This window comes from Lepidochelys olivacea (assembly GCF_965140295.1).
Source record: "Lepidochelys olivacea isolate rLepOli2 genome assembly, chromosome: 21".
In the NCBI taxonomy this organism is placed as follows: Eukaryota; Metazoa; Chordata; order Testudines; family Cheloniidae; genus Lepidochelys; species Lepidochelys olivacea.
Genome location: NC_140431.1, coordinates 5405366 through 5432673, shown reverse-complemented (window position 1 = coordinate 5432673; position 27308 = coordinate 5405366). Strand labels below are relative to the sequence as shown.

At 42.5% G+C, this 27308-nt stretch overlaps 1 protein-coding gene across 1 annotated transcript; it reads right to left on the bottom strand.

Annotated features, from left to right (window-relative positions):
• Nucleotides 1–214: 214 nt before the first annotated feature.
• On the bottom strand, nucleotides 215–25926 carry PIGR (polymeric immunoglobulin receptor). The gene is made up of 11 exons (XM_084611462.1): nucleotides 25775–25926; nucleotides 10799–10896; nucleotides 9249–9587; nucleotides 8234–8563; nucleotides 6169–6492; nucleotides 5282–5596; nucleotides 4125–4227; nucleotides 3214–3332; nucleotides 2565–2693; nucleotides 1867–1925; nucleotides 215–866 (listed from the first exon to the last, which is right to left on the bottom strand). The coding sequence occupies exons 2-11, from the start codon at nucleotides 10854–10856 to the stop codon at nucleotides 789–791; spliced, it is 1854 nt and encodes a 617-aa protein (XP_084467588.1). The 5' UTR covers nucleotides 10857–10896; nucleotides 25775–25926; the 3' UTR covers nucleotides 215–788.
• Nucleotides 25927–27308: the final 1382 nt, after the last annotated feature.

Genomic DNA, 27308 nt, shown 5'->3' with positions numbered 1-27308 from the left:
CTATATGTATATGTTACAGTATGGTATAAGTGTACCTGGTGTCTCCAGAGGCTTCTGGTTTTGAGTGACGAAAACTAGGAGATAATCCCAAATCCCAAGTGTTTTTTATCCCTCTCCAGCCCCTTGCAAAAATGTGCCCCTCCCCATGGCATTCACTCCAGGTGGTATCAGAAATTGAACAGAATAACTGATCTGCTAAAATACAATCATATTCTTTATTGGTTGTGAAGAAAAAACAATTCCAGGCTACTTGTCCGGCCTACAGGTACTTAGACCTTATCGATTAAAACGCTCACAGGAATCAAAAGAGAGACTCACATTGTTCTAAAATATTTCCTGGTGCTTTAAAATCAAATGAGATGTGAATCTTAAATGTATCCTTAGGTCACTGCCATCCTTGGGGCTTGGTGAACTCCAAAAGGTGTGAGCCCAGCCTGCAGGAGAGCAAAGGCATTAGACCTTTATTGCTATTTCACCTCAAATCTGCTTGAAATGAGATCCTTTGCCCTAAAAAAGGGGGGGGGGGAATCAAACTTCTGAGGGTTCAGCTTCCCCAAGGCAACTTATTTTTGACCAGAAGATTCTTATTATATCACCGCTCACAACCTCATTACAAATCTTTGAGGAACTGAAAGATCTAGATGTAGCAAAATGTTTGACAGTAAGAAATAGTGCAACTTGCAGATCTGTTGTTCACTGATTCAGAACACAGGATCCTTTTCAATCATTATTGCTTTTTGCTTGTACCATCTTCAGGAGCAATTGTACTGGGACAGTCGAGGAACTTGCTAAGCCTGTTCTTGGGCTACTTTGTTCGCTTGAAGCAGGAATGTGCTGTAAGCAAGATCAGCCTCCTCCTTGGAACCCTGAGTAAAAGGAGAGGAGAGCTTGCTTTATTTCCAAATTTTTCTCATATCATAAAGACACTTTGCACTTGTCAAGTGACTTTCAGCTAAGGATCTCAAAGAAATTTACTAACCAGTTAATTCAAAGATACTAGAAGAGCATTCTTCATAAGAACTTTGAAACTTGTTCCCTATTCTCACCACCTTGGTCCAAAATAGCCCAAACGTGGCCTTCTGGCAATGCTGCAAAAGCCTATTTATTCTATAACAATTTGGGGGCAAGTTCCTAAAGGTGTAAGGGGCTTTTCTGATGCTTTGATTTACTGTTTGGGCTCCTGGCACCATTAATTGTTAGGGCACCTAGAACTGTTTGTTGTGGACTTTTTTTTAATAGTTGTTGACAGCTTGAGGAACAATAATCCGTAACTAAGCCTTACAGCACTCCTGTGGGATGTGAGCATATCTTTATCTCATTTTACAGCTGGTTAAAGTGACTTGCCTGCAATCACACACAAAGTCAGGAGTAGACTTTGCAATAAAACAAGGGAATCCAGACTTCTAGTTCTCCCACTCAAACCACCATACAGCACTCCTTCCTGGCATTAGAGAACTACTTGGTTTAACAGAGAAGAACCCGAAAGCAGCTGGATCACTGTGGCAGGCTCACAGCTCCTATTGATCCAGTAATCTGGCAGTTTTGGATTTATCAGTCTCCTCGCCCAGACTCAGGCTTCCAGAACAATAACACCTGCTAATATTTCCAGCGGAACTGAAACCATGAATCAAAGCTAAGTGACTGCTGTTGAGTTCTATGCTGTAATGATGTAGGTGCAGCAAAGGGTTAGAAACTCCAGTGGAGAGGCTGCAGGTGTGATGCTGAATAGGCTGCTAATTGAGAAGTAGTTGACTATAAATAGGGCATACAGGGGGGAAAGGAGCTTTTGCTGCTGAAGCTCTGCTGCCTGAAAGAAAGACTAGGCTGTATGCAGCACTTTGGGTTATACATTCTAGCGGTTCTTACCCTTTTCACCTTCGGTGGTTCTTCTGCACCTTCAGCATTGCCAGGGGTAGTTATAAATTCTGAAAAGCATCGGAGATGTTAGGGTACTCTGCATGGGAGATCGTGCACTGTAGGCCAAGCCCCACTTGTTCAGTAACTCCTACATGCACTAAACTGCTGCTGATGTTCAAGGTACAACTTCTTCTCTGGGATGGATGTCAGGCTGAAGTACTAGTACCGTAAAGCTTTTGCAAACGCAGCCACGACACTTCCTTTCCCATGAGCCAACTGTGCTGCGTCTGCATTACGTGCTAAGCATCCCTGCGTATTGAGCCAGAAAGCCTCTAGATTTCTAGGGTAGAACAAACATCTTTGTGTTTCTTTAAAACAAGTTGTATTTTCTGTTTCCAAAGATGGCAATCACCAGTGAGACTATTGCCCACACACTCAGTTTGGCATTTAATATTGTAAGCACTTCTGGGAGAATCTGTTTTATATTTAGCCCAGTGTAGAAACCATCCATTTTGCAGTTGCTTGCTAGATACATTTTTTTTTATTTTAAGTTTTGCTTTTGCACAACAAAGTGAGAAGATCCCAGTATCTTTTTAGTAGCCAGCAGCCTCAATGCAGAATCCTCTTTATCTGCACTATCCCCTAGGCCAGTCATTTCTTTACCTCAAGATACGTTATGGGTGGTAAAGTTTTAATGTGGAACTTACCATCCACTCCTCCTATCTGGGTCTCCTGAGCATCATTTATGCCCACATTGTCCTTCGCTCCATAATCTGCGGCATTCTCAAATTCTGACATGCTAATATTTGTTCGGTAGCTTCCAACCGAAACCAAATCTGTTAAAAGGGAGGCAGAGAGCAGACATACACACACAACATTATTTAATACAATGAGCTCCTTTGTTTTATACTTTCAAGGCTTTCTTCAAGCTTTCTGCTACTGCCTGGTTTTTAGAGAGAGACAGCTATAGATCTGAGCACAGGGCTGGGGGAGCGAAAGCTCTAATGCCAGGAAGACATGGCTCTTGTTGCAGCCTCATTTTCCCTGTCTGTAAAATGGGATGGTGGGAGGGTCAATCAGCTAGACGTAAAGTGCTCTGAAGTACAATAATATTATTGAGTCCAGGCCATACATATTATACTTTGCCAACAATGTTTTATGTGGAGTTTCTTTGTTCCGGGGCAAAAGGCTGGGACACTGTTCCCACCATTCCTATATGAGTGCTCTGACGGGGAGGCCCATAGGAGCAGCCCAGACCAGTACAGAGACTGTTGTACATGTCATACACCTTCTACCTCCAAATCTACAGTATTCCCAAAGCTCCCTGGGAGGCTAATAAAGAAAGTTAGGACTCACCTGTGCGCTTCAGGAGCCTAAATTTAACAACCACAAAGGCTGTAGCAAGGAGCAGACACACAGCAGCAATGGGGAGCAGGACTGAGAGAATCACCTTAGAGCTGTCATGTTCCTGAGAGCTGGAAAGGGAGCAATTGAGCAAAACACATGTGTGATCCCTGTGATTTTATATTGCTCTATCCAAGACTGTATAACACAGATGAACCAGCATAGCCTAGAAGATCTATATAGAAAGCCTGTGTACAATTACGTACACAGAAATGCTTAACAATGGCAAAATCATGGATAGCCACTCAAAATTCAGAATTGAGTGGGATTTTTTTAGAACAAAATCATCATTGCATTCACATAGTGATATTCATCTACAGATGTCAGAGCTATTAATAAACAATTAATAAAGCATCTTGACATTCCAATGAGGCAGATAAATATCTTTATCCCCGTTTTGCAGATGGGGTAGTTGAGACACCGATGGGTGAATTGGCTTCTCGCAATCCCAAAGGGAATGAGCGTTCCAGGTTCCTGGACCTCAGTGTACTGTTCTAGCTACTAGAACATGTTGCAACCTTTGTAGCAACAGAAGCCTGAGAAGAATGAGTATTTGCCAAATGGCATTATGAGAAATGATGGATAAAAGTCAAAAAAATTGGAGTTCAGAATGAATAAACCTAAGGAGTTTGGATGATTACCCAAAACTGAGCCAAAATTTTGATATGGGCAAAATTTTGCTGGGAAACATGAATGCACAGTCTCTGACAGTAATTCATACTCATTGGAACTGAACACATCAGAATACATGAAAACTATAAAAAAAAAAAGTTTGGTTGTAAAAATGGACACAAGTTGGATGGGGCAGGGGAATTCTTACTCTTTTCCAAACCACTTTGGAACAAAGTCTTTGAGGGACAGACCTGGGTGAAGAGTTGTCATCTAGGATCCCGGCTCTGTTTCGGGAATTAATACTAACTTCAGAGCCTGTGTCGGAAACAGCATTGGGAGAGACTGCAATTTCAGCTTCAAACCGTAGTAGATGGAAGTGGTGGGTTATTTGCATCCAGCATCACGGCAGAGAGAGAGAGAGAGAAAACCCCAATATATTGTCAGCACTTGATTCATAAATAAGACAATTTTCAAAAGCACCTAAATCTCTTTTTCAAAATGTTCCCGTTGATTTTCAATGGAACTTTGATTCCTAAGTGATATTTTAAAACAGGAGTCACTTGTACCAAATGACCTCATAAGAAAATCTTGAGTGGTCTTCCTAGCCATGTATTAAAAATAGTTTTTAATCCCAAACTGTGTTACTAGTATGCTCCAGAATACGACTCAAATATTTGATATGCTTTTCACCATTTATATTGCATGTTACTTTTCGCATTTCACTCAGCAAGGACACTGCTTCCCTTTCATTTCTAGCCAGTTGCTCTTCCTGGTTCTCATGCATTAGTTAACACAAGGATATTGGGTTTGAGTTTCCAAAAACACATGGTTGTGTTTGCCCCCAACTTCCTCCAACCCTCTATCCCAAGAAAAAATTATCTTTATTTTAAATGTACTGAGATGGAGTTGAGCAATCAAGTTTCCCATCTATAAAATAGTACAATAGTCCTTATTTTCTTGTTCCCTGTGCTCTTCTCTATGTAAACTGTAAGCTTTTGGGGGCAGGGAGTGTCTCTTATGAGCACAAAGGGACCCTGGTCTTGGCCAAGCTTCCTCAGTGCTGCTGTAATATAAATAATAATAAATAAATAATAGGGGGCTGAAATGTAAAAGTGGTGCAGACTCCATTCTTTTTCCAGACTTGTTACAGTGACTGGAAAATGGAAGAATGCTGTAACCAATGCGTGAATGAGAGTTACAGCGATAAACATTGTGAACACTGTGAGATCCTTAGTGAAACAAAGTGTGGTCTGTCCAAGACAAAGGAGATTATGATGTTCTGAAATGCCACCACTTGGTTGTTGTTTCAAGATAGTGCCTCTCAATGGAATGACACCATTATGGGTGAGCATCGTGGCTACAGAGAAAACCTTGCCTGTTTTGTCTTGTAATAAATCCTGAAGCTCACCTCCGTTTACTGTCAGGTACACTGCCATGGTTTCCCCATAGCGACCAGAATTGTTCACTCCACACCAATACCACCCTTGGTCTGTCTGTATTACTTGGTCAAAAGTTAGGTAGAGTGTCCTCTTCTCCTTGTCACAGTTCACAACCAGGCCGGTTTGGTTTTGCTCAGAGGAGATGAGAGTTTGGCAGCCAGTATTACGCCACTTGCACCAGTATTTCTGGTAAGAATAATATTTGCATGGATAAGAGCATGGTATAGTGACCTGTGTACCAATGACTGCATCAATCTCTTTTGGTCCTGTTAAACCAGGTTGCCCTGTTAGAAGGGAAACAAAAGAGTGAGACTGATTTTGATGACTTGAACAATTAATATTCAGAAGTACTGTTATCAACAAGGTGTTAATAAGAATATATAATTACTATGTAACTACATGGTACAGAATGTATCTATGAGGGTAAACGCACTTTATATTGCTTTTGTAACACTTAAATGTACTATATATGTGTATGGATACATATATCCCTATGTACTTTATAGTGTGTGTGTATATATGGCATTTAAATAGCATTTGTGTCAGAAAAGCTTGAAAAAATAGTGAAAATGTTTGGTGGGAAATTAGTGAAATCTTTGCAAAAAAATTTCAAACATTGTCCAAAAAAAAAGTTTCTGCTGAAATCTTGGACTTTTTGAAAAATTTCCACCAGCTCTAATTTGTACCTTAAAATGTCAAGCTTTACCCATTACGATTATGAAGCTAAGAATTAGAAAATAGTTCTCCTCAGGAAAGCGAGGCTCTGCTCTTTGATGCTGCTTTGGGAGGAACAAAGATCAGGTACCCATATCGCTTGTGCTGGTAGAGACACTCATCACTACATGTGCTTTCATACCTTCTATAATCTTCAGCTCCTTTGTAGATTTCCTTTCCATATCTCCATCCGTCATACACCAGTAATATCCTGCATCCGCTGCTGTCAGCCGGTTCATTATTACCGTGAATGTTCCATTTTCCGGGTTATCATGCAGGACTATCCTTCCTTCATATGAATCTATCATACTTGCAAGGTTGTTTATTAACTGACTGCACCCATTCTTCCTCCATTTGCACCAGTATTTGAGTGTGTTATTCCCACGTGGATCATAGTGGCATTCGACAGATACTGAACCGCCTATGACTCCATTTATTACATGTCGTCCCTGGGGGACAGATGTCTCTGGAGATACAAAATGGAACATGTTCTGTTAGGCTCCTCTCACACATTTCATGTTGTGCTAACATGCACGCTGCGTGTGCCTCATGTGGTTGGTTGGGTCTGTTCCTTATAAAAAAACATTTTAAAGTAAAGTTAATTGCAGGGATGAAATATAACAGACTGACAATGCTGGCGCCTGCAGAACAGAACCATCACAGCATGGTCAGAGAGAGCTCACGTTTCCCTCACACACTGCCTCCTACCAGCCCCCAGTGGAATAATGGGAGTCTTTCCCCTGACTTCTGTGGACTTTGGATCTGGCCCTTGTGCCTCAATCCTGAACTGGAGGGACCCCCCCTAGAAGCCAGAGAGTAGTTCAATCCTCCACAGACCTGTCAAGAGAGCCAGCAAGGACACCAACGATAATGGGCATTTCCTTGTTGATTAAGGTTTAACATGAATGGTTCATGAGAAGTTTTGGTGTCCCCTTCACTTGGAACCTGTGGAGAAACTTGGGGCACAATGGCATGGCATCAGGCCAAACAATGTCTTCTCCACGCATCTGGGAATCCAAACACAAGTGGAACAATAGGAGCCACACATACCTCAAGAGGAACAGCAGCCACTTAAGGCAAGTCTACACAAGCTCTGCATTGGCGCAGCTGTGCCGCTGAAGCGTATCAAGTGAAGATGGAAGACGTGCTCTCCCGTTGTTATAATTACTCCACCTTGGCAAGAGGCGTAAGCTATGGCGGCAGGAGAGTGTTTCCTGACAACATACCACTTGTGTCACTTGGGGGGTGGGAGTGGTGAATTTTTCACACCCCTGAGCATCATAAGTTAAATCGACTTAAGCGGTAGTGTAGACCTGCCCTAAGATTATTAGTGCATCCAACTGAGCATAGAAATACCTTTGTCTTATTGCCTGTAGCATCTGCTCTTTGCACTTGTGCTTCGGAAACTAATCCAGAATGAAGCAATGAGGCTAATTTGCAGCAGGCAGATTATGCAAAGGGAGATCAATTCTAATAGGCAGTAGTCTCCCAAAGAAAGTGGTGGAAGCCCCATCGTGGGAGACATTTAAAACTAGACAGGAGAATAGACTGTAGGGAGCTACCCTGGGATGGCTGAGGGGCTAAACTGTATGGGCTCTGATTGGCTCTAACCTTTTCTAAATTCTGTAGTTCTTTCTCTTCATCTTGGATCAATATTTCTAAAAATTGCTTAGGCAGGCAGCCTTGTGGTCAGGAAAATGTGTCTGGGTTTTTTTTCTTCTATAGTCTGCATTTGAGATAAGCCAGTTAACTGGATCAAGCAGGAGTTTGCTCACCCCAATTCTGTAAAGAGAATTTGCCTTTTGCACGTGTCATCATGACCTTCTCTAAAGGCTGGCTCACACAGAGGGTTACAGCCTATCACAGCTGCCTACTAATGGAGTTACTTCTTCAACTCAAGTGATAGTTTTTCTGATGAAGGCTCAAGTTTAAACCCCTGCTGTCAACAGACAATGGACATTGCAACATAGAGTCTTTGGGAGAGGGATTTTTGTCTTCTTTTTTGTCTGTGGACGCACATAGGACACCGTTGGTAGCTAAATAGATGAAAACATAAAAGAATAACAAGTACAATTCTTGTTCTCTCTAGATAAAATTAAGAGTATCAGTGAGATTTTCAAGGGAAACTCAGACCCTTTGTAAATAAAATATTAGTCTCCTCAGACTGTTGGAATGGCTGAAATCTACACACCCTGGCCATCGCTCACCTTGGTAGACATGCACATCCAGTTCCTTGGATTCTCCTTTCTCTCCGTAAGTCCCAGCCCCACACAAAAATACACCCGAATCTTCCTTCCTCAGCTGGGTCATATAGAGGCTGAATGACCCAGCAGTCTCCTGAGGGCTCAGCAAAACTCTCCCTTTGTAGTTTTCGTTAACGTTCCCGTAGGTGTCGATGACAGTAGAGCAGCTGGTTTTCCCCATTCTGCACATGTACTTCCTCTCACTGCCATATTCCGGGCCAAACACGCAGTTGATGGTCACAGAACCTCCCAGCTCAACGTAATAGAGTTCGGCTTCTTCAGGCACTTTTGGACCTGTGTGAATGATAGTCCAAGTCAGTATCCAGAACCCAGATTGTATTGCAGTTTACAACACGCTTCTATACCATGCCCTATTGCACTTCAGTAATCATACTCTTCTATACTTCTCTATACTACCCCAGACTGTACCATAGCCTACTCCAGTATAGTATACCTTACTGGACCATACCTCTGTACACATTACCATACTTTTCAACCCTGCATCATTTTGTACCAGGCCACCCCATATGCACTGCATTGCAGGATATCTTAATGCACCATGCTACTGTGCACCATATCATATGTGTCTACGCTATGTCATAGGGCACTATTTACTCTCCCATACTACAGTAGACCATGTCGTGTCATGTACTATGCTATGCTGCACCACATGATCGCATATGGTGTTGTAAATTACAAACAACCTTTATTTTTGCTGAGTTAGCCCCTTCCACTCAGGAGAGTAGATAAATCAAGGACTGGTGGAGAATTTTGGCTGCTGTGAACAGAATTAGTGTATATCTCCTATTTTATATGGTACCTTTACATTACAGCAATGGGGGTGCTAGAAATGCAGAGATCTTGGTTATTACTCAAGGTACCAATCACCTTGCTCTCTTGGATATTGTCGATGGATAGATTTCCTAAACACAATTATTACAAAAGAAAAATAATATAAGAACCCCCAGGCTGTAGCTACCCTTGGAAACATCCAGCTTGACTCTGAAGGAAAGTCCTTTATCATTGAGACCAATGCCACATTTATAAAAGCTGATGTCCTTTTCCACTAGCTTTGAGATCTCAATGGTGAAGATGCCTTGCTCTGGGAAGTCTGTGATTGTCGCTCTGCCCGTGAAGTCTTGAGCAGTGTAGCCACTGGAAGAAATGATGGTCACACATTGCCTTGTTGATTCCTTGCACCAGTATTTTCTGTCGTGGCGGTTCACGCTGGTGCGAGGGTAGAAGCATTTCACAGTAACTGATCCTCCCTGCAAACCAGTCACCTGCTTCGGTCCGAAGATGGGGCTTGAACTTAAAACTGGCAAGAGGAAACGTGTTTCATGTTATTCACTACAAATCAAGTTATTATTACATGAGCACCTTCAGGCCCCAATGGAGATCAGGGCTTCACTGAGCTAGGCACATAGCTACAAACACAAAATAAAAGACAATCCCTGCCCCAAAGAGTTTTCAGTCAAAATAGCCAGGACAGACAAAAGGAAAATTAAATGGCTTGCCCAAGGCCACATAAGGAGTCTATGGCAGAGCCAAAAATTAATCTCCTGTGTTCCAGTCTAGTGCCTTAGCCACAAACCTCAATTTGTTTCTGAAAGCGCTGTGAAATTTCTGTGGCAATACAGAGTGGCAATACAGAGTGGTAGTTACTTGTGATGGTTCATCCAAACCAGTTTAAGTAAGAACCAATTCAAACCTTCATGCCAAACTTGAAATGAACCTCACTGTTTTAGCTCACTTGGCTTTTTAACATTCTTTTAATGTTCTTGCAACCTTGGATTTTGAATCATAGGCAGAAATATTAAATAGTTGTGAAAATAGTCACTGTTCTAATTATTCCATCCTGGCTCAAACCAGCATAGAGCTGAAATCTTGCAAAGCAGTGGGTCCCTGTCAGAGTTAGGCAACTCTTCCTTAATGATGGTTTCATCTGCTAGTTTTGTTGCAAACCCAAAACTCAGGTTTTGTCCATAGTTTCACTGAGTTTCAAGAACTTTTGAGGGGTTGGGGGGCCTGAATTTGCAGAGGTCCCTGGGGCTGATTTTATCTTTTAAAAGAAACAATGCTGAACATGATGGGTATTATATTATTTTGGGCCAAACCCAGGCAAATTGATTGGGCTAAGCTTTACACTGAAATTTTAGGTCCACTTGAACCCAAAACTCAAAATGAAACTCAGGCTGTGGAATCCAAACAACAAAATTGAGGAAAGGTTTCTGTGAGCCCCCAGGAACAAATACTGCAGTGCATCACACAGCTCTTGTTCCTAGGAGATTTCAGACGAAATACCACACCAATGAGAAAAAGACCAAGGAATGGGAAAGCCAGGAAATCTGATATATCAGCTGACTTGCCTGTAGTCTGAATGGTCTCAAGAGATCAGCAAGGGCTATAAAGAACATTCATCTATTTGGTCATAACTATGTATTCGCTGATAGCGACTATATAAGATTAGCCTTACACTGACTGTGCTAAACATCGACACATCTCTCACACTCTTGATTAGATACTTACTTCTTGCAGACTGAGCTTGGAGGAAGGAGAGCAAGAAGATGAACATCAAGAAAGTCATTTTCCTTTCAGATGCCTGGTTCCCCAACCTCTCCTGAAATCTGTAAATAACCACATTCAGAAGGTCACAGTATTTATTTAGTTGGATATTTAAAAATTTTTAAAACCACCTACTTAACTGGTCCATGATACAAACACCCTGAGTCATGAGTTCAGCCACGTGCATGGAGTGTTACCAGAAACATAGGCCTGTAGCCATTTGTACTAACGGAAAAACAGTGTGATCTAGGGGTCACAGCAGGCAACTGGAACTCAGAGTTCTTGTGTTCTTGGCTCTACTATTGACTTATTATGTGATTAGCAATAGGTCACCTAATATCCATGGACCCTAGTTTTTTCTTAGTAAAATGGGGTGTCAGGTTGTTTGGGGTGCAATCCAGACCAGTGAGGGGTTGAGTCACTACCTGCCTCATAACCGTAGGTGCCTCAAATGCTATGATACTGTAACTCCCTGCCTGGGATGTTCAGTCAGCAGCAAGCATCCCGGTCACACCCTGAGTGTCTCTATAACAGCAGCTCTGATCCAGCAACTCTGAACCCAGCAGTCTGCCAGCAGCAAATCAGTCACATTCCTGGTCTCTATCAGCCTTGGTTACTACCTGTAGAGTGGCCTCAGCACACTCCCAGTCCTGAATTTTCCAAAATCATGTGCTCTGTAATGTCCAGTCCCCTCCTGGGCAGTTCAGAAAAAATAATGTTTATTTTTTCCCTCTAAAGTCACTTCACTGGGGCAAATACACCCTGCATTAGTTTATCGTAAAAAACCCAAATGTATTAACAACAGGACATAGGATAAATGATGCCAAGTAAAAGCAATAGAGTTTGAAAGGGTTACCAACAAACACAAGTGAAAAAACACATATCTAAAAGACTAAAACTTGATCTATCAAGGTACAGGCTTTATTTAAAATGTTTTGTCTCACCAATCCTTCTCCTTCCCAGCCATGGCTGTTTTTTCCTCTATCAGGACCTTCCACAAAAGTCCAAGAGACTGGCTTCCCTTGTCTTCCTAGGTGAAAGATGTTTGCCTAAGTGGCATTCAGTTCCTAGAGACTTCACCCCCACCTTGTTGAAGCACCCATCCTTCTCAGCTCACAAAAGCTCTGTCCCCTTTTGTCTGTACTCTCATATCTCTGCTTATATCTCCCAAAATTTAATGACGTTGCTTCAAGAGGCAGGATGACTTCATTCTTCCCTTCCTGTGGGCTTTCCATCTCCCTGTATGTAAACAGAACTTCCATTGTCTTGATTCCACCATGCTTAGTTTACATAGGAGACAGGTAAATAGCTGTTACGTTCCCTCCTGTACGGGAGAGACGTGTTTCTCCCTTTGTTTGGACATAGACTGTAAAGCCTTATATCAATGAGTATCCATAATTCCTTAACATCCATAAGTGTTAATACATACATTTTATGATGATATTAAACACCAGTGTGTCATTAGTTTTCATTAACACCTATTTGATACACTTTAATAATACAATAATATTGTATACAATCAGTTGATTCAGTTGCTTATCACTTGAGGTTCAGCCCCCTGTCTTTATAGATCAGTAAACTTTCACAATGTAGTCTCTGGAAAGTAAAAACCCAGAACAAGCTTCTCTCTCCTTCTGGGGGTGGACATAGAGGTTCTACTGTCTCCTTGCCCACTTGATAGATTTATTTACCTGTGTGATGGGGTGTCCCCCACCCCCCACAACACGTACCCTGAAGGGGTTAATGGAGCCCAGATAGGCCAATTAACCTATTAGGCTGAAGGCTGGAGGAAAGCTCTAAGTAGGGGAAGCTCACCTGTGCAGGAACAGGAGGGCTTCTATAAAGCCAGGGAGCTGAGAGCAGGGAGGGGACTGTAAGGAGGTAGTCTGCAGTAACTCCCTCGGATTTGGGGGCTATAGAGACAAGTAGCCCATGGTGACTCCCTAGGAGGAGGGAATAGAGAGGCTGGTAAACCCCAGAGATGGGGGAGTGCCAGGGTAAGAAGCAGCCTAGTGAGTAAGCAGCAAGGTTGGGGACTCAACTGACCTTGGTTGTGTGTGGTAGGGTGTGTGGTTGTGTGTAGCTGGGACCCAGAGTAGAGGGTGGGCCTGCGTTCCCTTACCTGCCACTGGGGAAGTGGCACTGGTGGGGCAGTGACTGGAAGACTACCTGGGTCACTGTGCGAGTGACAGAGACTTTGAAGAACTGTCTCCTGGAAGGGGAGAACACCAAGTGACCTGGCTAGAGGGCCGAGTCACAGAGAGGATGCGGCAACTCCTGGAGCAAGAAAGAGGCTGCAGACCAGATTGAGAGAGGGAGTGACGGCATGCCACCGAGGAAGTGGCATTGTTTCTGGTGAGCTATTCCCCAGAACAGCCAGGAGGAGGTGCCAGATCTGTGGTGAGTGAGTGCCCATCACAAACTGATATGTAAAAATGGGCCTTCATTGTCTCTGCCTGAAGACAGGCTGGTCAGAGAATCAAGTGGCCATTCCGTTGTCTAAGGTACATTGTGCTTAAGCGTTGCTAGCCATGCACATTTTAAGACTATAATTTTAGCACATGGTCATAACATTTTGCACAAACCCTGTGTATACATCATACAAGAATATTAATGCTCGGCAAATTACTGGTTTTCCAGTGATACCTTACCTGACATCTTTTTAGGTACAGATTGTAACCATAGTTGAGTTGGGGTACACTGCATTGGTCAGGCCAGCTGAAACTCCTAGCCTGATACCATTAGGCCTCTAGCTATCTGGCATCAGGATGTTCTTAAAGTCATGTGGGGATAATCATAGTAACCTGTCTCCCGTGGGGTATTGCTATGCTAAATGAATTAATATCTGTTAAATTCTGTATCGTCTTTGCATAAAAGTCACTATAGTCTGTAGGCCTGCTTTCAGAAAGATTGCTTGCAAAGGTCTGATTTCCATCCATTAGAGGGCAGTGGTATCATACAGAAAGTACCATCTAGTGCATATTTCCTGTCTATGGTACAATGGCATTCTAAAACAATCCAGTCTGGGCAGTGTTAGCACATGAGTTTCTGTAAGAATGAAATGAATTATATGAGAATAAATGTACAGTAGATCTCTGCCCAGTGGAAGGTTTCCATGGATAATTTACTCTGGAGGACCAGGCTTGGACCACAGCATTCCACAATATGACATTAATTATTTTTGACTCTTGGTACAATCTTGGTTTGGAGAATGGATTCATCCGGTGGTGGTCTCTGTTCCGGAGACACTCTCTGTACAGAGAATGAGTCAGACACCTGGATTCTGTAACCCTGAACAGTCTGTAAAAGCCAATAGTTTTCTACAACAGTTCAGTATTTGTAAGGCATAGTCTTACATTCAGGATGGCAGCCTGCACTATGGAATTTCCTTGCTTCATGTTCCCTTCTGCCCCCTAAGTTCTCTTGTTATGAAGGTCACCTCAAACCTACTCTGTGTGTGTGTGTGGACATCATTATGCTAAACCACTGCTCAGAGCAAAGTATTAGGGCTTGTCGACACTTACAGCGTTGCAGCTGTGAAGATGCTACCTACACCGACCGGGAGCGGCTCTCCTATCAGCACAAATATTCCACCTCCCTGAGAGGCAGTAGCTATATCAACAGGAGAAGCCCTCCCGTCGACATAGCGCTGACCACAGCAGGCGTTGAGTCAGTATGACTGCATCGCTCAGGGATGTCGATTTTCCACACCCCTTGCTGATGTACTTACACTGACATAAGTTTGTAGTGTGTACCAGGGCTCAGTCTTCTCCAGATGAGAAATGGGCCTGATCTAACCCTCTGCCCCAGGTTTTAGGTTTTAAAAATCCAAAGCAAAATCCGGACCCACACTCCTAGCCTTATTATGGGCTGAACGCAAACCTAGATCCAAACACCCCTGAACTTTGAAGGGGCAGGGGGAGGCATGAGTAAGAAAGCCAGACTGGGATCTGGATCCAGACTCTTCAACTTGGGCCCATTTTGGAACAAAGCCCCTTTTCAAGAGTTTGGTGCCTCAGTTTCTCCCTTCTGCTTTTTAACATTATTCACCCAGCAGGAAGAAAGATTGCTCACTTGGCATCACATTGGTTGCCAAAACCATGCCTTAAAAACCTGCTTCCATAGCTCCCGTAAGACTATATTTGATTTCTGACCATTGTTCTTCTGCCCTTTTCAATCACAGGTGCAGATCTAAACAAAGTTTTTCCTCTTCCTTCCCCCCCCCCCACCGCAACTGCTGTTAAGTCAACAACATCTTTGAGAATTAGACTTAAACTGCAGAGTACTTGTCACACCCCATCTATCATAATGTATCCACTGCTACACAGCATCCAGCCAGGGGAAGACAGATTAGGTCCCCCAAAATGAAACCAGGTGTCAAGGATCAAAATTCCAAACACTGGGGCATTAAAACTCTCCTAATCAAACTGCACATCTTAATCTGAGTCTGTCTATAATTCATGTTTCAGAGTAACAGCCGTGTTAGTCTGTATTCGCAAAAAGAAAAGGAGTACTTGTGGCACCTTAGAGATTTAACCAATTTATTTGAGCATGAGCTTTCGTTTCTCAAACCTTCATATGTCCCAAATCTTTAATGGTTTGGATGGGCTTTTGAGTGATGGGCTGGAAGGAACTGGGGTTCTTAATATTTTAAACCTGCTTGCCTATCACTGAATTATTGAGAGCACTGGATTGTGTGTGTGTGTGTGTGTGTGCAATGCATGATCAGTGACCCATCAAATAATCCAGGGAGCGGTGGTGTTTGATTGTTCAGTTACCGAGAATACGATGGGTTACCTGAAAAGTTGTGCAAATAGCCAGACTGGTTTGTTCTCTGGGCATCAGGTGACAGGCTTAATTTTATAAGGGGTATTTCCCAGCAAAGAGAGGGTTTTATTTCCTCCTTCAGATAAAAGGTGTTCTGTTGTGCTTTCTTTCTCTTGCTGAGATATCTAATTGTTCAATGGCTACTTGGTTGTAGCAAATAATTAACTCCTGGAGCATGAAAAATGCCCTTAACTGGTCACCCCCAGAAGAAGCTGGTAAGATAAACAAGACCCACTCAGCTGCAGAAAACCAAATCAACACAAAAATGGGCCCTGCTTTTTGCAGCAGTTACTGTGTTTTATTGGAGCTGACCTTGTTGCCTAAGGACCAGCTCGTCTCTGCCTTGCCAGCCTAGGAGAGGTGGGGATAGGCCAGGACCCCACGCCCTTCCCCCTCCTTCTTTGACAAGATTAAACAGCCCAAGGGAGAGGTAGTGGGAGAAGTGAAAAATCTCTGTGGAGTCAGCAGTTAGGTTGGCTTTATTGCAAATAGTCAATCATTCTGTGGTTCTTTATGGTCGATATTTGTTGTTAGGTAACAAAGGAACATCAGCTGTGGTCTGTGAGCTCCTTGGAACACAGCTGTAGCTTTGTTCAAGGACACCTGGAATGTAGGAGCATGTTCTGGTTTGTGCAGGTGTGTTAAATTGCATGTGTGTGCATAAGATCATGCAAGCATCCATGCATCCATATCAACACAAGTGCACGTGTGTGTGTTTGTGCATGTGTGAGAGCACAACTGTATTCACATGGGTAGGCAAACACATTTATGATCACTGAAACCATCCACTGGGTTACTGGCAGTCAAATCCTATTGGAGACTTAGTCCGATTCCTTCACTGCAAACACGGCATTTATGGAGAAAATGTCCCCCAAGTAACTAGCTCAAGCAAGTACAATCAGCTGTTGCGTAAATTGCTCTTTGTCTGATACCTCCATGGCAAGCGTGAAGATAGGTCTGAGGATGAATGTCACAGGAAAGCCCCTTTTCTCCTGCTGCGTATTATGCACTGCGCTCAGGAAGAATGCCATTTCCCAGGTACAGACAAATGGCACAAGCAAGCTTTGCTGCTCTGTCTACAAGACCCAGGCACTATCCAAGACGCTGGAAGAGAATTTTATCAAACCTCTGTTGCTGACAGGGCTCTTGTTTCATGGTGCTTCCAAAGACCATTTGATGCTGGATTTGCAGATACAGTGTGAGACTGAACATCAGGCTACCCGCAGAAGGGAAATTAATGGAGTACTGGTGTGAAGGGGAATGCAAGTAAGTACCATTGAAATTCACTAAACTTTACTGCTTGTGCAGATAAGAGGCCCCTGAAGGGGAGAGAGGGTGAGAGGATGAGGCAGTTACTGTTTGCCGGGCACTGTCAAAGGGACTGAAGAGGATTAAAAGCAAAGTGATATGCCATCTATATTGCATTCTGACCAGTGATGAAGAGGGTTTAGAACATCCATGGTGCATGTTTGGTTTAGAACAATGAGTATGCTCTAAATTTTTGTTCTACTTACATAAATCTGACATCTATTGAGACGTGCACCAGCTCGAACACTTGACTAAGCCTAATGAACATGGCGGTAGAGTGTTGAGACTGGTTTCTGTCTAGTGAAGTGTGTTTGTGCCCAGTCTGTGCACTACAGCCCATCTGCATAGGTATCTCATAAAGGTTTTTATCATGGGTTTTCAGGAGTACAAGAGGAGAAAAATAGCCTTTCTTTGTTAGTACATATTAGGATGAAAGCTTGGCCCCACTCATGTCAATAGTAAAATGCCCATTGACTTCATTAGAGCCAGGATTTCACCCCAAGTCTCCAAAATAGTGTCATCTGCACCTCTGTTGTGAACATAGGAATTGCCAGACTGGATCAGACCCAAGGCCCATCCAGTCCAATATCCTGTCTCTGACAGTCACCAGCACCAGCTGCTTCAGAGGCAGGGGCAAGAAACCCTGCAGTAGGCAGGGATCGGATCACCTGCCCACAGGGCAAGTTTCTGCCTAACCCCTCGTTAGAGGCTGGCTTATCCCCTGAAGCATGAGGGCTTATATCCCTTCCAAATCTTTCTGGTGAAAGATGACCTTGATTGCGTTGAGATTTGAAAATGGTTATACATACAATTAATAACTCTACTTCGCACTTTGATCCAAAGGTCTCAAGGCATTCTGCAAACTTCAGTTATTTCTATTTACATTTCATGTGAGTTTACAATAGGCTGCTGGTTGCCGGCTGTGCTGTGTAATTAAATGGGATATCCCTGTATTTTTCAGAGTAGCAGCCGTGTTAGTCTGTATCCGCAAAAAGAAAAGGAGTACTTGTGGCACCTTAGAGACTAACCAATTTATTTAAGCATAAGCTTTTGTGAGTGAAGTGAGCTGTAGCTCACGAAAGCTCATGCTCAAATAAATTGGTTAGTCTCTAAGGTGCCACAAGTACTCCTTTTCCCTTTATGTTTCTCATTCTTACTCCAGCTCCTCCTTAGAGATAACACACCTGTCCAGACAGACCACTTCTCCAGAGGGATTCTGATCCTTCTCAGATAAGGAAGGGCGCTGCTTGGCAGACCAGGGTGGCCCAAGGAATTGTGAATGGGATAGACCCCTTCACCCATGGGTCATAAGGTCAAATACATCTTAAGCTGGGACTAGCCAAAAGTTTAGTGTCTCGTATGCAATGAGCTGGGTGGGAGAGGAGGGGCTCAGTCCAGTTATTGGTGGAGAAAAGCATGCAGCCCACCTTCCATAGCTGCCCCCTTGTTTGACAGTTTCAGTGAAGAGGCCCAGGATTGAATGGGCACTGGAGGCTGGACTGTGCTGTCCCCTAGACTGTGCTGTCCCCCATTGATGGGCTCACTCTAGGCCAGGTGTGAGAAATGTCAGAGGGGTGGTGTGTTGGGGGGAAGCTTGGACTGCCGCTGCTTGTGTTGTATCTATGCATACAGACTGAGGAGATCGGTCTTCAGGGCTGCCAATCCAAAAACCTTCCACCCAGCATTCAAAATCACTTGTCAAAATGCACTTAAAAATAGAAATATTAAAATCACAGAGAGAATCTGCATGGAGGGAGTGGAAGAGGCTGGTAAGGAAGGGATGAAAGGAAAAGATCTTGTATCCCCACTGTGGTGGGAGACAGCAGGCTGCCACTGTGCAGGGAAATGTGACCAATATATGTGCAACGGAGCGGGAGGAAGCTGTGGTGCAGAAAGTGTCTCCTACAGGTTCTGTCTGCATTCTCTCATGTTTTCTTTGGGCTTGTACTGCCTGCATGATTGAAGCTGCTTTCTTTTTCTCTCTTTCTATATAAACAGAAAGCAAAATATCTGAAGAAAAAACAAGCTGTGCCAGTTCCCACTGATACTCTTTGCCTCTCAGCAAATAACTGGCATGGGAACAAACATATGGGTAGGCTTGTTTTATCAAGCAAGGCACAGGTGTGTGCAGGCCTTGTTTGTAAATTCCCCTCTGCAAAATTCAAAGGTCAAAATCCTCAGCTGATCTAAATTGACAAAACTTCATTGAGGTAAATCATCTACTCTCATTTATATCAGCTAAAGATGTGGCCTGTAATTTTTATGAAAGGATACGGCTTGTCTTGCTATTTAGGTGGAGTGGAAAATCTGTTTGTGCCTGTATTTTAATGAATGAATTGCATTACAACCACAGCAACACCCCAGAACTGTGCATTTTCCAAGTCCACAATACCAAAGCTTTGGATTCATGCTTCAGGATGAGGCAGGCACTATTTCTGTGTGTGTGTGTGTGTGTGTGTGTGTGTGTGTGTGTGTGTAAAGCACTCAACACAATGATTCTGATTGAGGCTTCTGGACATTACTGTAATATTAATAACACAACCATACCGTTGGGTCATCTAGTCCATTCAACTCGCCCTCCTGGCCAGTGCAGGATTGTTCCTGACAGTGTATTTTCTATTGCTTTGACCAATCTAGTTTTAAACACACCAAGCAATGATCTCTCCTCCACCTCCTTTGGAAAGGGCTTCTAATATGCCTCTGTTCCACATGGTAATAGATTTTTTCTGATAATTCATCCTCCATTATCCTTTTTTTTAATGCTCTGGGATGATTTCTAATTGTGTTACCATCCTGAGATCTCCAGAGGAAATCAAGCAAAAAGGAAAACAAGAATGTTTCTCCCCGCCACCCCCATGGCCAGCCAATATAGACCTCACCAAGGACGCACAAATGCTATCATAAGGAAGATATGAGTCACTCTTGTTAAACAGACTAGAACATTGGTGTGAGCCTTGGTTATAATGGCCTGTAATATACCTCTTTGCACTGTTTTACTTGGATTAGACTGAAGTTTATTCTACTCTGCAAGAATGCAAAAAGCCGATTAGATATTTGCATATGAAACTTTCTGATCTCTTCCTGGTTAAGGGCAAGAATTTGGACTCCAGTCAGACAGTTTCTTAACATTGAAAAGTGCTTTATCCATGTATGTGGAGATACAAGAGCAGTTTTTGTGAAGGATTTTGCTACCTTCACTGGGTTCTCATGGTGTACATTCGTACCTGCACACTGTGTACGTCTACCTTCCAGCGATTGTTCACCTGGGAGAATCTGTCACTGAATCCCCTTTAGCCAAAACAAAATTTTACATTTGCATGAAACATATATTAATCACCCGGAAATCTTTGTTTCCGGTGATTGTCCATGTTCTGGTTGTTAATTATTATTTATATCGCGTTAGTGCGTCCAAGCCCATTCATGGACCAGCTTCCCATTGTGCTAGGCATTCTACAAACATGACACAAAAAGACGATCCCTATGTAGGTCTGGGACCTAATCAACCCCTCCCCCGCATCATATTAAATGAGCCTGCGTGAAACTCAGGGATTTCATCACTGCTGCAGATAAAGAATTAATCTATCTAGGCTATTGTATGGTGTCCATCCCTACAGATGCCAGTCACCTGTGAGAACAGCCTCTAGATTTGTGTTTGCATTAAAACCGCTCATTAACCTATGAGCAAAAAAAAGACTAATTCCCTCATTAAAACATTAGTGCCCCATATGTGCCATTAAAATTATAGGTTCTATCAGCAGAAAAATATACATGACAAAATGGGGAGCAGTGCTATTAGAAGCACCTATCTTCAAGGCTTTTTTAGTATCAGTGGGACATAAATATTTACGAGGAACTTGATGTGTGACTCAAGGGCTCTGAGTGCGATATGCCACCTTTCAGAAAAAAAACCCCAAGTTTGTATCTTTTGAATTGCAGGCACATTTAAAGCGATTGAAGATGGTCTACTGCCCACAGTCCAGCTGCACCATTCCTGGAATCTTTGTGGCAAGGGAGGTGTCCAGGATGGGAGGTCTCCATGATCCCAAGAATGCTACAATTGCTTTAGGCCCAATTCCCCTACGTGGCAGATTGCTGGGCCGCAGTCACGAGAAATAGACACGTGTCCAAAGCTGGGAATGGGCGACAGGGGTGGATCACTGGATGATTACCTGTTCTGTTCATTACCTCTCTGGCACTTGGCATTGGCTACTGTCGGAAGACAGGATACTGAGCTAGATGGACCTTTGGTCTGATCCACTATGGCTGTTCTAATATCACTTCTTCTAGGCCACAATACAATAAATGTAGCCAGTGGGGGAAAACTGGTTAAAAGAAAACTGAGGGCAGCACCTGGAAAGCAGCAGTGCGGCTTGTAACTGGAAAGAAGCGCTGCACAGGAGGTAGCCCTGCTCACTAGATCTGATTAGAGATTTAGGAAGAGTGCGTTTCCGGGGTTAGAGCAAGGGATTGGGTGTCAGGACGCCTGTCTTTTCTCAGCTCCGCCACTGCCTTTGCATGCAACTGTGGATACATCTGTGTCCCTCATCTGTAACGTGGGAACAGTAATGCATACATGGTGTAGGTAGTATAAGAATCTGAAAGGGCTGGCTAAGAATAGACTGCCTTCACTACAGGCCTGCTGCAAGTCTAAATTCACTCATATTTATGTGCTTTGAGATTCTCAGTTTAAAAATACTCTAGAAGTGGGCATATGAATCTTTCTTTGATTTTAACTTTGTAGTCCTTTCTATCTTTGTGTTTTTCTTCTTACTCAAGTGAAACAGTGAGAAACCTTTTTAAAAAGTTGCTCTCAGGGGCTGATCTCCTGATCTCGGTTATACAATTGTAACGCCATAGACATTATTGGAGATGCTCCAGATTTGCACTGTTGCAACTGAGATCAAGATCTAGCCCCAGGATTTCGTAAGAACTGGTAATCAGCTGCTCTTGCTGCAGAGGAAAGTGCCAGAGCTCCCTATCCAAATTCCATTGACTCGGCTCTGTGAATGAACCCTAAGGAACTGGTATATGCTCACAGTACAGATAGCCTGGGGCCAGCAGTCTAATCCATTAGTCATTAACTATTGCTCTCAATAATGGCTAATGTTAAGGGAGCATTAATTACTTGATAATTAAAGCATTAAAATAACAGTGTACAGTTTGTAATTTTACCAAATGCCCTTTTTTAAAAACAATTGCTGCTGTCAAGCTGGTCACATTCACCAGGAACATGAACAGAATTAGTCACCTCTGGGTAGAAAAAGGGTCTTCTTTGGAATGGACTTTTTGTGTCTGCTCTAAAGCATTGAGGAGCATGAGTTGGAAGAAGGCATTAATGGCTGCAGTAAAGCTTCCCGGCATTGAGTAGCTAATGATGACAGTGGCAACTTTCCTGAGTTTTCAAAAATTATTAGTGGGCAAGTTCACAAAATTCAGCAAAACACGATGAGCGTTTTCTAAATCAGACTGTTTCACTTCCCTCACTTTTGCCTTAGGTGAAAATAGAAGTTGTGCTGTATTGCACCTTGAAAGAGTATGAGGAAAAATGAATTTTTGTGTGCGTCACAAAACATTAGCATCCCTTGGTCTTTCACTCTTTTATCCAAAGCAAGACCTGTTCCAGACAAAGTCAGTCTAATGTGGTTTTATAAACGCAGTGGATAATGCTATTTCTAGACATTCTTGAGTTTGTAGGCTCATTCAACATAACTCAAAATGTTTGAGATAACAAAGATACAATAGAAAAATGTTTTTTTTCCCCTCTACTGCCTTTTAAACCAATGTGTACCGCAAAGCAATGAGTAAGACACAGCAGTGCAGTTGCCTGGTACAGACACAGATAGAGTCCATTTTTTGCTGAGCCATAGCCTATATGCATCCTCAGAGGTTAGAACCTGTTATGTCATGAGTAAGGCTAAGATTTTGTCATGGGTATTTTAAGTAAAAGTCACGGACAGATCACGGGCAATAAAGAAAAATCCACAGATGCCCGTGACCTGTCCCTAACTTTTACTCAAAATATACATGACAAAATGGGGAGCTGTGGAGGTCTCTGAAAGTCATGGATTCTGTGACTTCAGCAACCTCCATGACAAAATCGTAACCTTAGTCATGAGTAGGGATACTGAGGGGCTATTCCCTCACCTTTTTTTGAAAGTTGCCACAGGCTCTTCACTTTGCCCATGTAAAGTCACCAGAAGTGGTCGGATATAGACCTCTCTTCTGTACAGAAGGATTTTGATTATTTATCTGCCTTGTAGAGTCCTTTTGCTGCAAAAGAAAAAAAAGGAAGTAGGATGATAACTAGGGAAGTAAACCCAAGCCAAGGGTCTGACCCTGCAAATCTTTACAAGCACAAGTAGATTTTACTTGGGTGAGTAGCCAAATTCAGTGGAGACAACTGATCTGTTTTCAGGCAAACGAAAAAGAAGATTGAAGTGCGATAAGGGAACATTCTTGACTCAAATCAGCCTTCGAGAGAGGCTTTGACTTCACCACAAGTTTAATTTTATATTTAGCAAACAAAATTTTGCTCTTACAATGGATTTATAACAAATAACTGACTATCTAAGACTCACATTTGTCCGCCCTACAGGAGAATAGGGGCTAAAAACCCAGAACCAAATGCTGAATGCCTTAGTCACACCTTAGCAGAGTTCACTTAGGTAAAATATTAATTGAAGTCAATAGGATTTTGCCTTAGTAACAACTATAAGATTTAGTGGTTCCCTTGAATTTACTAAGAATTAGAGTATTCCAGCAGAGCCACTTCACAAAAGGGATCATGAAAAAAATGACTAAAGAAGGGACCTCAGGGTCAGGAGAATCAGTGACATGAACAGGGTAGGAAGGTAAGTTTGCTGATGGTGAGAAGGTAAAGCTGTAAGCAGAAACAAGACAATGAGAACCCGATAAAGCCACAGCTGCATTTCATTGTGTCTCCTTTTACAATGTGACTACCATCTAGCACTTCTGTATTTGGTAGTGCCTTTTCTTCGGAGGATCTCAACAGGTTTCTTATGCACACATGAGGAATATCAGCACCCCTCTGAAAGTAAATATTACAGCCATTTTACAGATAGGAAAACTGAAGCACAAAGTGGTCGTAACTTTCTCATGGTCACATTGGAAGCCACTGCTGGCTCACCCAAGAAGCTTGACTCCCAATTCTGGATTCTAATTACTAGACCACATCCCATGCAATGTTACATTCTTAGGTTGAGAATTCAGCCAATAGGCTGCATTGGCAATATTCAGATATTAATGTAGCAGCATATTGGATATTTCAGTGGGACCACCACCATATGCATTGAGAATGATGAACTTTTACTGCCTGGAGAAGGAAATGCAGCAAGTCCACAGGGACAGAAAATTTCTAATGCAGTTTGTGGCGCTCTGAGTAAGCAATTCATCATTGCCATCCTGAGCAATCTGTCATCCTTGGAAACAAGGAAATACTTCAGGTTCTGAATCAATGTCCCTTCATGGTGTTGAATGAGTAGAAAATAAATAATCATAATGAAATTGTGATGTGCTGAACAGAAAGTGTCCCAGGATTTATGATAAAATCAACTATTTGCCTGTCTTAGGGTTTTCTATAGCATCCGGGACCTTCATATCTACACACTTATGTGCTAAAATACACATCCTAATATTTGGAATCCTTGTAACATGTGTAATCATCATAGCATGTTTTAGGAATTACACTCTGAAGATTTTCACCACAGAATATAAGTGACTAACATCAGACAAAGACTGAAATTCACAGTACCTGGAGGGCAGGCTCCCAGATTATCTGGTCTCATGTTTAACCTAAAATGTGTCACACTACAATATGCCATTTTTGCCAGGTCTCAGATATTTGGGATTCTTACAGTTCACAGGTCTCTCGTTTTCTGTTTGTTGTATTTGAGCCACCTTACTTGCAAAGGAAATAGAATGACAGTTGAATGCCATTAAAATGTCCCGCAAGAAGTTCTTTTAATCCAAAAATACTTGCTGTGTTGCAATTGATTGCACACTATAAAGGTTTGACAGAAGTAGATATTGCACCAGTGCATATATTTTAGGGTTAAAGAAAGGTAGATGTTCATTGTTTCTCCATATTCTAAATGATAACACAGACTCATAATTTTATGAGCATATTTGCTGGGCAGAGTAAAAATGTTGTTGTGGAGAAAAGGCCCTTCTCTGCCGTGGTATAAATGGGATAGGTGATGGGAGAGGGTGCAATAAACTTTCTATTTTCATGACTTAGGGATAATAAAGTATAAACCATTCATTGACTGTTTCCACCACCTCCCATCTCTGTCTATTGTGCAAACATGATTGATTTTTAGAGCCCACCAAGGGAATTAGCTACACAACTCCCACTGTAATTAGCAGGAGCTGTGTAACTAAACGCCCTACTTGGCTTTAAAGTCTTGGCCCTTTTCAAATCTACTACAACTTTCGACACTAATGATCCAAAATGCTTTAATAATCTGACAATGATCTGCAGTGTGTTTATTACTGTAGAATAAAGAAGTATTTTGTACATTTCCCTGCAGACAAGAAACAATAAAAATCTTGGGCCCAATCCTGCAGTCCTGACTTCTGTAAAACAAACAAAAAACAAACCAAAAAAACCCATTGAAATACCCAGTGTGTCTGTCTATCTGTCTATCTAGGTTTATATATGAATAAGGCTCCCTGAATTTATTCAGACTGGAAATCATGCTATAAATTATTCTGCTTCTCCACTCCCCACAGGTAGCTTACAAGGGATTTTATATTTTAGGGAGACAAATAATAAACATTACTCACACTCACTGTTGGTTCTGCAGACTATTTGGGTGACTTCTTTTCTCTGTTAGTCTGGTCACTTTAACTCTGCTTCCATCTCAGAAACCGGACCTCTGAGGATCCTGTGTGTGTGTGGGTGGGTGGGTGGGTGTGTGTGTGTCCTGCCTCCCTCTGTGCAGTCAACAGGACACTGAATTCTGTAAGAATTGAAAGTGATTTAAATACTCCTCTCAACTCTAGCACTGAACTTCTACCTGTTGAGCCTTCTTAAAGAAATATCCTCCAAAAATGCAGGTAGGTAGGAATATCCCATGTGATCATTTGTTCAAGCCTCATTTTAGTTTTGCTGACGTGTTGTTTGTTTATTTACATTGTCGTTTACTTTTTGATTAAATGGTGCAATAGTTCTATGGTGGTAATGCAGTTATTATTGGACTACGTGATTACTCTGGGTGTGGGAGAATGCATGTTTGTGACCAGCCCTCTCTTGACACCCATGATCAGGGGAAGGAATCTTGGGGCAGTTTTTGAGCCAGACTTAAAGGAAATTCCTAGGCCCACCCTCTTGCTGGCTGCTTGCTGGATAGGATCCCAAAGCATGGATTTAACTGGGCCACCCACACAACAATGTCCAGCCGTCTTCTTTCCCCCATAGGTTTCCACCGTGCAGGCTTTTCTGAACCAGCTGCAGGAAAATGGCTTGCCTTCTTTCATCTGCCACTGGAGTTCCCAAATGGGGGCCCATGGAGCACATGCTGGTGGTCTGCAGAGAGTTGGCTGACCACATGGTGTGTGTGGTTCCTCTTCCTCATTTCAAGCTACTAAACTGGATTAAAATAATCTTAAAAACACATTAAGAACATAAGAATGGCCATAGCTGATCAGACTAATGGTCCATCTAACCCAGTATCTTGTGTTCTGACAGTGGCCAATGCCTTATGCTTCAGAGGGAATGAACAGAACATGTAATCATCAAGTGATCCATTCCCTATCACCCAATTCCCAGTTTCTGACAATCAGAAGCTAGGAATACTCCCAGCATGGGGTTGCATCCCTGACCATCTTGGCTAATAGCCATTGATGAACCTATATTTCCATCCCCCTTCCATATTCAAAACCTGAGCATCTGAACTTTCCAAGATCTAACCAGTGCCCTTAAACTCAGAGGTCACTGGGGGACACTGCTATTTACTTCTCTCCATTCTGAAAACTGGCCATTTATTACTACCCTGTGTTCTGTCTTTTAACCCTTTACTGATCCATGAAAGGACCTTCCCTCTTACCCCATGAGTGCTTACTTTTCTTAAGAGACTTTGGTGAGGGACCTTGTCAAAGGCTTTCTGAAAGTCCAAGTACACTATTTCAAATGGATCACCCTTGTCCACATATTTATTGTTCCCCTCAGAGTTCTAACAGATTGGTGAGACATGATTTCCCTTTACAAAAGCCATGTTGACTCTTTCCCAACAAATTGTGTTCTGTGTCTGAAAATTCTGTCCTTTACTATAGTTTCAACCAATTTGCCTGGTACAGAAATTAGGCTTACCAGTCTACA

Bases quoted from the DNA above. Each gene is read 5' to 3' on its own strand.
- PIGR (XM_084611462.1), bottom strand. From the start codon at position 10,856: ATGACTTTCTTGATGTTCATCTTCTTGCTCTCCTTCCTCCAAGCTCAG. The intron at 6,493-8,233 runs GTGAGCGATGGC...TTGTATCTCCAG, and splicing joins GGATGTGCATGTCTACCAAG to AGACATCTGTCCCCCAGGGA. The intron at 4,228-5,281 runs GTGAGCTTCAGG...TACGGTTTGAAG, and splicing joins GTACCTGACAGTAAACGGAG to CTGAAATTGCAGTCTCTCCC.